This window comes from Trachymyrmex cornetzi, unplaced genomic scaffold, assembly GCF_001594075.2.
Source record: "Trachymyrmex cornetzi isolate Tcor2-1 unplaced genomic scaffold, Tcor1.1 scaffold99, whole genome shotgun sequence".
Taxonomy (NCBI): Eukaryota; Metazoa; Arthropoda; class Insecta; order Hymenoptera; family Formicidae; genus Trachymyrmex; species Trachymyrmex cornetzi.
The window spans coordinates 419,725-431,733 of record NW_017300343.1 but is presented as its reverse complement, the minus strand read 5'-3'; the positions used below and the strand labels follow the sequence as shown (position 1 = coordinate 431,733).

The 12,009-nt window shown below is 37.4% G+C and overlaps 1 protein-coding gene across 1 annotated transcript; it reads right to left on the bottom strand.

Annotated features, from left to right (window-relative positions):
- Window positions 1-3,622: 3,622 nt before the first annotated feature.
- On the bottom strand, window positions 3,623-11,018 carry Upf1 (Upf1 RNA helicase). The gene is made up of 5 exons (XM_018521697.1): window positions 10,081-11,018; window positions 8,995-9,272; window positions 8,456-8,611; window positions 7,730-8,323; window positions 3,623-7,648 (listed from the first exon to the last, which is right to left on the bottom strand). The coding sequence occupies exons 1-5, from the start codon at window positions 10,267-10,269 to the stop codon at window positions 5,503-5,505; spliced, it is 3,363 nt and encodes a 1,120-aa protein (XP_018377199.1). The 5' UTR covers window positions 10,270-11,018; the 3' UTR covers window positions 3,623-5,502.
- Window positions 11,019-12,009: the final 991 nt, after the last annotated feature.

The window sequence follows — 12,009 nt, the reverse complement described above, 5'->3', positions numbered from 1 at the left end:
TACACTATAGATATATACAATTTCTGGAGAAAAACTTAAAAATTGTTATGATAAACATTTGAAATAATTTTGGATAAAAAAAAATACGATTTAAATTCTAAGTTTCTCTTCAGAACACGCATATAAATAAATATAAAAGTTAATAACTACAATTTATTTTAATTTTAATATACATAAAATCTTTTAAAGAATATTACAAATACTATCAATTTGTACAATCACAAATATACATAGATTTTAGAATTTGTAAAATTTAAAGACTCCTGCATCATACAATAAAGATTAAAAATAACTTTTGATAAATGTTCAATCTAAATATATTTCCTTTCCAATTTTTTTAAAACTGATGTATTTTATGCATCTTAAAAGCATAAAAAAAGAATCTGCTCGAAAAGGATTTGCCTCCCGTCTGGTATATTCTTTATTATAAATGTATTTTTATTTATAAAAGATTTTTTTTAATCAATGTATACAACGTGTGTTTGTGTAAACTTATTTTTTTTATAAAGCACCAAATGTTTGTAAACCAATATTTTATGTAAAAAAAAACCACTAATACCAGATTTCATCAATATAAAATTAACTTTAATCTTAGTTCAGTTCCTTACTTCTTTTTCTAATTTTTAGGATTAGAAAAAGATTAACAGTAAGTTAAATCGAGAAAATTAATTTACATTGATAGAAACGGGCATAAAACGAAAGTGATAATTTTTTTCGAGCGAATTTGATTTCTACGTATTGAAATACATGAAACGTGAAAGTTTTAAAAGAGACCGGAAAGGGGATGAACCCCCACGACGAACATTTTCTCGCTAGCTCTTGGGTACTTTCCATTTGATGACACAATGTCGTTCTATTTTTCTTGACATTCAGAGAATGACAAAGATAGAACGATACTTATATCGATTTGTGTCATCAAATGGAAAGCACCCTTTTACGATTTGCAGAAATTACAGATAAGTACTATCTACAGTGTCTGTTTCTTACAGAAATTTATTTACAAAGAAACTACGCGGCGATCAAAACGTCGGGTGGTACACTCGCATAAATATCCTCGTCGAGAACACGCACATTCCTTTAGAAACTACCCGTTCAAGTAAACACGTGTGTACCTACACGGAATGTGCCGCCGCGCTATGTACAAATAAAGTACACAGATGACACGAAATATTTTCCCGATTTCGACAATACAATTACAACACAGGAGAGGATCACGAGAGTGACATGAGATCAAGAAAGTGAAAATGTGAGACCGCAGGAACGAGAACAAATGTCACGTGGAAACATGGAACAAGGAAGGGAATACCGATACCTGACCGTGGTAGCCATGTTGCCCTAATCTGCCTTCAGGTGAACTTGGGAAATTTGCGGGAGAACTACCTCCGGGTCGTGCTACCGATTGTACGGCGCGTTCGAAACGCTATTGGAGACACAATCGGAGGATTGTTTATCGTGATCGCCGTCGCTCAATTTCTCAATCTGGCGGCCGAATTCTCCCAGAAAGCGTGTGTCCCAGCGACGATGAGTGTCTCCGCTGGATACACACCACGCACACCCGTGCCCGTGACTACCAACACAAATCGTCGCACCAACAAATCTCGTTAGACGTTTAAATTTTCAAATCTTCGGAGAAATGGACGATCCCTCAATTCGCGTGTTTGATGACTCGACCACAAGGGGGAACTGCCGGCAGTGTGTTGTATGTTGTATCTGGCACGAAGTACAGATATAATAGCGTGCATAGTGTAGAGGAAGAAATGTAGAGTTTTTATATAATAATTTTTGTAGAAACTCTACAAAATATTGTTTTATTACCATTATTATTATTGTTATTGTTAATCATTATTATCTATTATTATTAATTATATGTTATTACTATATTTTTATTTATACTGTATTATTATCTACTATTATTATTATTATTACTATTAATATTGTATTGTAGGAATACTAGTGAATACTAGAAAACTGTAATTCAATTCACGTAAGGGTTTACGATGGTTACGTTGGGAATGCTTGCATATAATATGTGCGATAAAGCAAAAATTCTAACAGATAGTAATAATAATAAATTATATGTATATTATAATAAAGAATATATTGTTGAATTTCTTATAAAAAACGAAAGAAAATGATAAAAATAATAATCTCTTTTTGATCGTGCAGCTTCTCATATCAAACTTACAATTAATAATTTATCTTATTAAATTACAAGACTGAAGTATAAATATCACTTGATATTATAATAAATTAATATTTATTACATTATGTAATATAATAAACGCATGAAATACTTTGATCATTTTTTCTTTGATTCTGATTATGCTACAATTTTTTCTGTCAACATCAGCAGCTTTTCGTGCCCGATAGCAACTCAACGAAGCACATTTCTCTCGAAGCACAACAAGCATAATGAAATAGCAATTTATGTGACGTCATTCACCGATAGCTGTGGTGAAGAGCCTTTTTAAGAAATATTGAAAATATGTCTGATCGATTTCTTATCTTATTTCTCTCTTTTCTCTATTTAATGTTATATCTTCCCTCTAAAATATCTTAATGTTATATCTTTCTTCTAAAATCGATCTAATTATTATGTTCATTGTATGTTTATTATTGTTCATTTTACTTTTTTTTTATACTTGTAAATCCTCTTTCAAGTTTTAGAAGAGTATATTGAAATATTCTGTAATTGATTAAAAATCAATTAAGTTTTTTGACTCACAAATTTTTCATAAAAAAATTGTAAGCCAATTTAAAAAAATAAATGCATCAATTAAGATTCTAAGCGGTTAAAGATCTCAAGAAATTTCCGGGAATTGAATCTTAAGAATTTCGGAAAACAAATCAATATTTATTTGTTCTTTTTATACACAAATAAACTTCGTTTCTTCAGAATTCTTTTTTACAAATGTTCTAGTGTTAAAAATATAAATAATTAATTGTTCATTGACGCATAATTGTACATTGCATATTAAATAGTGAATATAAACATCGTATATTTAAAAAATTAAGAAATCTACGTTCCTGTATATCGCAACGCAATGTTAAAATAATTTTAAAATTTAATTTAATCTGAACTTTTTTTTAAACTGGAATTTCAAATAATCTTAAGATTTAAAGGAATATATAAAGTATAGAGTATATTCTTTAAATTAAGTATTTTATATTATAATTAAGAACAAGACAAGGAATTACACAATAAACTTTTTTAATCTATCTTAAGTCTTATTTATTATAATTTCAAATATGTGTATGCAAAATATTTAACAGAACGCTATAACTTGTTTTCCATTCTATTTTTCATACTCTTCTTTTGAAAGATTTCAAAGCTGTTATTAATTATAAAATATAAATTAGATATACCTCAAAAGAAGAGAATAATCTTCATTTGGTACAAAATGTACAAACGATTTCATATTTTAATAATCTACAATATTAATACAAATAACATAGATATCGTTACTGCATAAACTTTAAAATTACAGGGATGATATATTAAAATCTTCGATTAATTCTCTTACCAAGAAAATGAAATATTTATACATATATATTCATACGTACTTATTATTTATATATAAAGCAATAGTTTATAGGATACGAGAAAGAAAGCGACAGCACGTTGCTTTCAAACCAAATTTATTTTTCCATAAGATTTCACAATAAATTTCAGTATTATAATCTGCTATAATATTAGCGGTGCGCTGTTGGTCGGACAAAAGAAATAAAACAATTTAGTGTTGTATAATGCATGTTACATTATTACTTAATCTATTGCAATATAATGAATTTATATTACCGCCAGAAGCCAGTACAGACAGACTATAGAATTGGAGGCAGGGATTCGGGAGCAACATAAAAGTGATCCGAATAAAATTGTATAGAACATTCTATACATACTTATAAGTGAAATATTTCGAATGGTGACGAGTTACTTGTACCATTACGGATAATGGTAATGTCTGAAACACACAATAATGTATAGTCATGTAGGATTTTTGCAATATGGCAGGTGCCATATCCAAGAAATACAAATCAAGAGCTTTTCCTAAATTTATTAATTATCGTTCTTGCATTTAACCCCTTCGCTACGAGAAGCCATCGTCATAGTTCGCTGGGAAATGTTTTCCCATGTAGACAGAGAAAATTCGATGAGTCGTCAAATCCCTAAATAAATTTCAGTAATTCCTTACTCGTCGATTCATGATTATATTTGTACAATATGTAAATATATTCAACGTGATGAAATTATATATTTCAATTTCGAAACGTCGAAAACAGTACTCTTAAATTAGAGTAACGTTTTGTCCCACCGCGAATATTTATCATTTGCCGTTGCGAAAAGGTTAAAGAACAACATGTAACACGATACACGAAAGAAAGAATATATTTTGGTAAGCAGTGCGTCTATACTGTTTCTCGGTCACGCTGACCACTAGCCCATCCGTTAAGGATCCACCAAAAGAAAGCAATCTTTTCAATCGTGCGCTCTGTTGACCCCTGCGGTAAAATAAGCAATAGATATAAAATAAGGAAAAAACTAATCAACATGATCAAAACCACCGATGAATTTCTCACGACTGGCGAATGTGCCAGTCCTCTGAGAAAGGATGTACCATCTCCGTGATAATGTTGAAACATTGGCTTCATACTGTCTGACGATGATGCAACATTGGCGACTCCCATAGACAAAAGTCCGCCGGAGAAATCGATATCGACTCTCAATATGTGTGACGTGCGCTCACGCATTCGAGTAACAAGTATGTATGGTCATGTATACCTACTCCTCAGTTCAAGGTAATGGTAGATACAAAGGAATTCAAAGTGTATGTCTTTTTAATTTCTTCTGTGCTTTTTCCATTTAGTTCGAATGTCGAATCCTTGACGATGGTGGAAGAAACGTGTGACATTTTGATGCGATTTGATCTTCTATAGTTTAAAGATTACTTAAAAAGATCATTCACGAATTCCCTCGTCGTAGATTCACCCGAGCGTGACGTGACGTTGACACTGTCAAATTCAGTCAAATTGTGAAGTAATACACTTCCATTCTTTATCCCGTTTTTTTTCCTTGTGTCATCATTCCTATTTTTATTAGTTATAACATCATTCGATCCTCGCAATAAAACTGTTCTTCCACAGTAAGCGCTTGTCACGGTGATTGACAGTAAGTCGTTTGTCGTTCTCCAGCCTGCACGGATGTTCTTCTCTGTTGTCGTTGCACTTGTTACTAGTCAGTAAATACATAAGCCTTGCGTGTTTCCGCGTCCACGGTGGAATCCTCCAACGGCGAATTAGCTTACGGAACCTTCGTTCTCCTTTCACTCCCCTTTATCTCACGTCGAGGACATGAGCATATGCTGCATAATATCGTACTCGATCGTCGAGCCGTCGTACCGTTTTACGCAGTTAGTGATTTGTGGTTGTTGGTCGAAGAAGAATTGGTCGAACGAGCCTTCATGGCATGGCAATTGCGTTGCTCAGCCGTAGGTAGGTCTCGGCTCAGTAGGGCTGTGAGAACTGTCCTCCGGCTTGCGACTGGCCCGACTGATAAAAGCCACTTCGGTCGCCTTGGTAAGTCGAGTCCTGCGATAACAGGCCGTCCATCTGTGATTGGAATTCACCGACCGCGAACGAGTCCTGAGAAAGTTCTGCTTGACTGAGACCAGGTTGTGAGAGACTGAAACCAGGCTGGGACATGCCCTGAGTTGTACCTTGTGTCAGTGGCAGACCCGGTTGACTGTACGGTTGTGTGTTTTGCTCGGTTTGACTCAATTTACCCATACGCGGACCTGATTTATTCCTCGCTGAAGCAGTGACACCGCGTCGATTTCTTTGATTCTGGCGTGCTTGTAATGCTTGCTGATGCTGATTGTAGAAACGCGGCGGCACGTGTGCCATGTTCATGAACATACCAACCGGTACGGGCATGTTGTTCATCGCTGCTTGTGCCCGTTCCGGACTGATGTAGCTGATGGTATCATGAGTACGACTGAAAATGTCGAGCGGCACGTTTCTTTGATAGTACGGATTGTGATTCTGCGTGCCATTCACTTGAGTGCCAGAACGATCGTACACTGATCCGGGGATCAGGGCTTCGCGCGCATCGTACATCGACGTGGACATAAAGTGCGAGCCTGGATTGGCTGCGTTCACGAGCTTCTTTGGCTTAGCGAATTGTATCATGGACTCCTTCAAATTGTTCAATGGTCCTTCGACCAGCACCTTTTGCTCCTTGTAAAAACTAAGCAAGTGGTTCCAGAGCGGTTGCTTCGAAAGCACTTTGGGATTTCCTACGATGATGATGCCATATTTTGCCCGAGTCAATGCCACGTTCAATCTTCTGGGATCGTTCAAGAATCCAATGCCCTGATGTTCGTTGGATCGTACACAGGACATTATTATAATGTCCTTTTCTCGTCCCTGAAAAGCGTCCACACTCGCCACTTCAATCTCTTGATATAATTTCGAGTGTAGAGAACCTTGGTACTGCATATATTGTACGAGATAGGCCCGTTGACCTTCGTAAGGGGTTATCACTCCAATCTGCTCTGGTTTCACACCGCAACGTAAGAATCGCGTCGTTATCTTTTCCACGTTGGAAGCTTCAGTACGATTTAAGTAAGATGTCCCACTTCCAGCTATCTCTTCTTGACCTTGTGTTACGTAGAAAAACATCGGTTTGTCTGGTGCAGGCCAGGGAAAGTCAATTTTCAACAACTTCCTTTCATCAGCACAAACGCCATTCTGCAGAGAACCTTCGTAGAAGAAATTAGACGGAAATCGCGAAAGATCAGGATGCATACGATATTGTACTTCTAAGCGGAATGGCCTAATTCCTAACACTACCAATCTTTCAAACAGAGACTGAGATAAACCGGCTCTAGCGGCTTTCTTGCACATCACCACCGGACCTAATTGGCAATGATCTCCAACGAGGATTAATTGCTTCGCTCCTAGAACAACTGGTACCATACACTCTGGCTCAGTAGCCTGCATGCTTTCGTCGATAAGTATGGAATGGAATTTTAATCTGTGCAATCTCGGATCACCAGCGCCGACACAGGTGCAACAAATTACATCGGCCGCTTCGAGAAGCTCTTTCTCCGCCGCTTTCTTCAAGAGTCTATAGCGCTTCTCGTCCACGCTCGACAATTCGCCCGTTTCGTCTTTCAGTTGTTGTAATTTCTGCAACTCGGTGTTTGTCTCCATATTTTTTATTTGATTATGCAATGCGAGGAAACTCACTGGTGAATCAATGGCCTCTCGCGATTTGGCACACAATCGTACGACTTTCAAATTTGATTTATGTATTTTCTCAGTCAATTGATCAACGGCGGTATTTGAAGGAGCGCATACGAGAACCGGGCCGCCATTCTGTTTCACCAATTGATATACAATAGTAGCGCTTGTCACGGTTTTACCTGTTCCAGGTGGTCCTTGAATGAGAGATAAAGGTCGTTGTATCGCGTGTTTCACAGCATACACTTGTGATCTATTTAAGTCAGGTAGATTCGGTGCACTAAAATGTTTAGGGAGATGACAACGAAACAGGACCTCTTCTACTTCATGTCCTAATAATCTGTGATATATGTAAGCTGATACAGATGTATCATCCACAGCAAATTTCCGTAACGCGGATTGCATTCTATAATAAAATAAAAATATTTATAAAATATGTAATTATATAAAAAATATCGATATATTGCAATTTTTGTCGATATCTTACCGATCAAAACTCGTGCTCTTCCAAATAAAGTCAACGACAAAGTTGCTAATACATTCCGTCGGTGCTCCAGAATTATTTTTCAGTTCAATTCCAACTTCCTCCCCGTAATTGTCAGGAATTTTAATTACGTGCCCAATGCCAGACCAAGGCTTGTGAAGTTCTCCCAGGTAACGAAGTCTCAGTTCATCTCCATGCATCAATTTCATATCTCCATCCGTTTTGGCCAGCATAAAGTACGCGATAGTCTTCTTGTTCAATCCTACGTCCCATCGTACTTCAATATTCTCTTGAGTTTGAGATTCTTTCAAACGTTTATCGTAATCGGCTTCCAATTTCACAAGTGGTCCAAAAATATTTTGATACTGATATCCATCCTCGTAACGTAATAGAACCTGCTGCGGTTCCTCGTCCACTCCAGGTTTTTCTAAATCTTGGAAAGTAGCATCAACATTGTCCCGCCATAATTCCTCTAATTTATTAATCTGTTGCGCAGAGATTTGTCTAGCTCTCAACTGTTCTTGTTCAGACGGGAACTTTACTAACCAAGATAAAAAGCTGCGATCTTCGATCAAAGGCTTCCATTGTTCTTGATCCCTGAATATATCCAAAGAGTAATTGAAATATATTTGTATGTAATATATATATAATATTTTAAATCTATATATATATATATATCCACACAAATATAGATCTTGTTTTCTTAAAATAGAGATAATTCATTCTTACCAATTCATATCTTTCAAAGAAGTCTGGGCCGCACATGGCTGGCGGCATAGCAATACAACTACGGAATCAGCTTTAGCAGGAATAAAGCCCAATACAAAAACATTTCTTGTAGCACAGGAATAACATTCCAAAACAGTCTCCCCAAGAGGTCCATCTCTGTAACAAGTCAATAATTTTATAACTAAAAAATGACATGCAGTTATGACAAATTACAAAATTCATAATTGAAACAGAATAAAGAATATATTCTAAGTACTTTAAGTATTTTCTATGCATCTCTTTAAAGAATACGGGTCGCAGATTGCAAAACTAGAAACTAACCTAACGTATTTTAATTATGATATGATTGTAGAACGCAGAACGCAGGACGCAGAAAGTTAGGTGAACTTCAACGTCCTGCGTCTTGCGTCCTACGTATTGCAGTCTGCAACCTATTACAATCTGAAATACATTTTGACCTGCGACCTACATTCTGCATCTTATGTAGAATAGGCTTAATGCGTCTTTATAATATCTTTTGTATCAACATAATAGACCACCTGTGTAAAGTAACTTCCTTGTGTTTAGCACGGACCAGATGATTGATAATGTGAGACCCTGATGTATTGCCGCGTCCATTGCAGAACCATTTCCGGCAGACGTTGCACATAACCACACAGGATGCTTCATGGATACCGCAGTATTTACATGCATGGTCGGGTAAATCACGGTTATAGTACGCTTCCTCCTCCTCCTCTTCAAATTGCAATTCAGCAAGACTCTGGGCTGCTCCAGAAATTTTCAAATCTAATGACGAGCTACCATTTGTTCCATTAACCTAAACGACAATGTGATACAGGAGCATTAGAAAATATTTCATAATAAATTAAAATTGGAGCAAGATCCATTAATCCATAATTTTATTCCAGTTTAACATTCGGTGAATAACAAAGATAAAGTGATACATTATGTGATTTACGAAATACAGCCAAAGAAAGTGCAAAGTTTATAAAGCAGATGTTAAAAACAAAATGTTTATTTAATACATGCGAGTGAAAGAACTTCTGCAGAATAAAATAAGAAAAAGTCTAACCCCTTCTGTAAAAGAAACACTGTAACGCGTCTCTCTCTTTATCTATATGGAGCAAGATATGCTTTCTTCATCACGGCTTTATTTTAAGTCGGAGAAATTAGCTTATCAGGGTTAAATACATCGTCACGTTTCTCTTATCTCGCCTCAGTGCTAAGCGTCCGCTCGAATTCTGTCATCCGTGCTACATTTGAAGCCACGGAAGCGACTTGCGTAACATCACGGAATGTTGAAAAGAGCGACCGCACCTAACCTCGCCACTCGCAGCTGGGCGCGAGGGAGACGGGGGTGGTGTCGTCCCGCGTTTCTCCAGCGGGCGAGCAAGGTCACGCCCGCCGGAAGTTTCAAACGGAGGACTCCGCTATCGAGATAAGGGTGGGAGGGGGGAAAGGACGCGGGGTCAGAAAGATACGGGACGGGACGGGGCGGAGCGCAGTTAGAGGTTAGGCCGCGTGGCCGAGGCGAACTCCGGGAGGTCGTCGCGCCGCGAGAACTGGCGACAACTTTCGCCGGGAAAGCGATGAGAGATGAGCGCGCGCGCGAATGTAAAACCAACCTGAACGGGTTGACTGGACTGCGTCTGGGTGACGTCGTGTTGCGAGGCCTGGGTCTGACTCGGCGACGGCAAGGTGAAGTCGGTGAAGTCGAACTCGCTGCCCTGAGTATCCGCGCCGATCAAATCCGTTTCCTCGGTGTCGAGGAACGTGAGGGTCTGGCTGCTAGGACCGTACGCGTCGACGCTCATCCTGACACGATCAGATCCACTTTCTCGTCTCACCTTCTCTCTCTCTCTCTCTCTCTCTCTACCTCTTTCTCACACTCTCACTCTACCTCTTTCTATCTCCTTCTCTCTCACTCTTTGTGTTTCACGATTTCCGCACAACCCCGCTCAGCGAGGACAGAATTAGCGGATCGAGCGCTGCTACTCGCGATGCGTACGCCTTCCAGAGAACGATGGAGAGCGACAAAAGTACGCGGCACGTACGGACGCGAGTCGCGAACGTGCGTGCGACGCGTACGCGCGTATGACGGAGCAGTACGCGTGTGAGGGGAACGGGCGCTCGCGACCGACGAGTGACGATCTGACGACGGGGAACCACCTCACTCGACTCTCCTACACTCTCTCCTACGTCGCCGCTCGCGACCACACACCGCGAACGTGCACCCAACACCGAGCACAACAGACGCACGCAATTTTCGTCCCGCACGCGTAAACGCTCGTCGTATGTTACGTCATCAGCTGATCAGGCGACTGGTATACGGAGCACTAGCGAACACTAGCGAACACTAGCGAATGAGCGGAAGCGGCCCTTAGGGCCGATCTTATATGGGCAAAGTGGGAACACGCGGATGGGACAGCGACCAATGGCGATCCGAGTTGATTCGAGTTTACCGTGCGGTCGGTAAAACTATTGGATTGAATGGACGCGTCGTCGTCGCACAGATGGGAGTAGCTGCGTCATCAACACCGTATCTATAATGGCCTGTTCTTTTTAGCTGAACTTTATCTTTCTTCTTTCTCTTTCTACGTTGGAAAGAAAAAGAGAAAGGGTGAACTGTGCAAGAACTTTAGCTAAAAAGAAGATATATATAGGGCCGTAATTCGAAATTTGCCGCGTCGCTTATTTAAGTTTAAAATCATGATGTAATAATTGTAATCAAATATAAATTGTAATGCCTACGGTTGCGTTCCATTGGAGAGAGAGATGTCTATATTTATAAAAGAGGAAGGGAATATTTAATATTAAGAAATAGCATGAAAGTTAAAATATAAATAATCGTAATATATATGTAAAAAGTTATATAAAAAACTATTTTTATTATTTATTAAAAGATTTCTATACATTATTAATTTGTCGGCTAAAGTAAAGAAATTTTTTAATTTAATTTACAGAAATGTCAAATTTCTAATTACATAATTTATCATCCGTGTCGTTCCTAAATTTCTGACTTTATTTATGCATAAAAAAATTGTCAAGTTTCAGAAATAATTAAATTTTAATATACAAAAATAGATTTTTTTGCAACATTTGCGACTTTTTTTATAAAGAAGATTAACGTTATTTCAAAATTCTGTTCAGAAGTTAATTGTTCATTTCTTATAAAATGCATTATTTATATTTATTTTTATCTCTTATTTTATATCTTCGGATTAGACAAGATTTTTTTAGGATAGCAAATTTTTCGCTTATAACCAGCTATGAACGTAAAGTAATATGTATATATTCATACATATGTATACATATATATATTTGATGGAATTTATCATAAATTATACTGTGTATTGATCGAATGTAAAAATAATAAACTGCTTTATGAATTTTCGTTATATATATTTATTGTCATTATTTTCTAATATATACTACATTATATATATACTAATGTTAGCCCATATAATATGTATATATTAGAAATGTGTACGCATGTATATGCGACCGTAACAATTATCAAACTTACAATTTCTACATAGATATAGAATATAGAT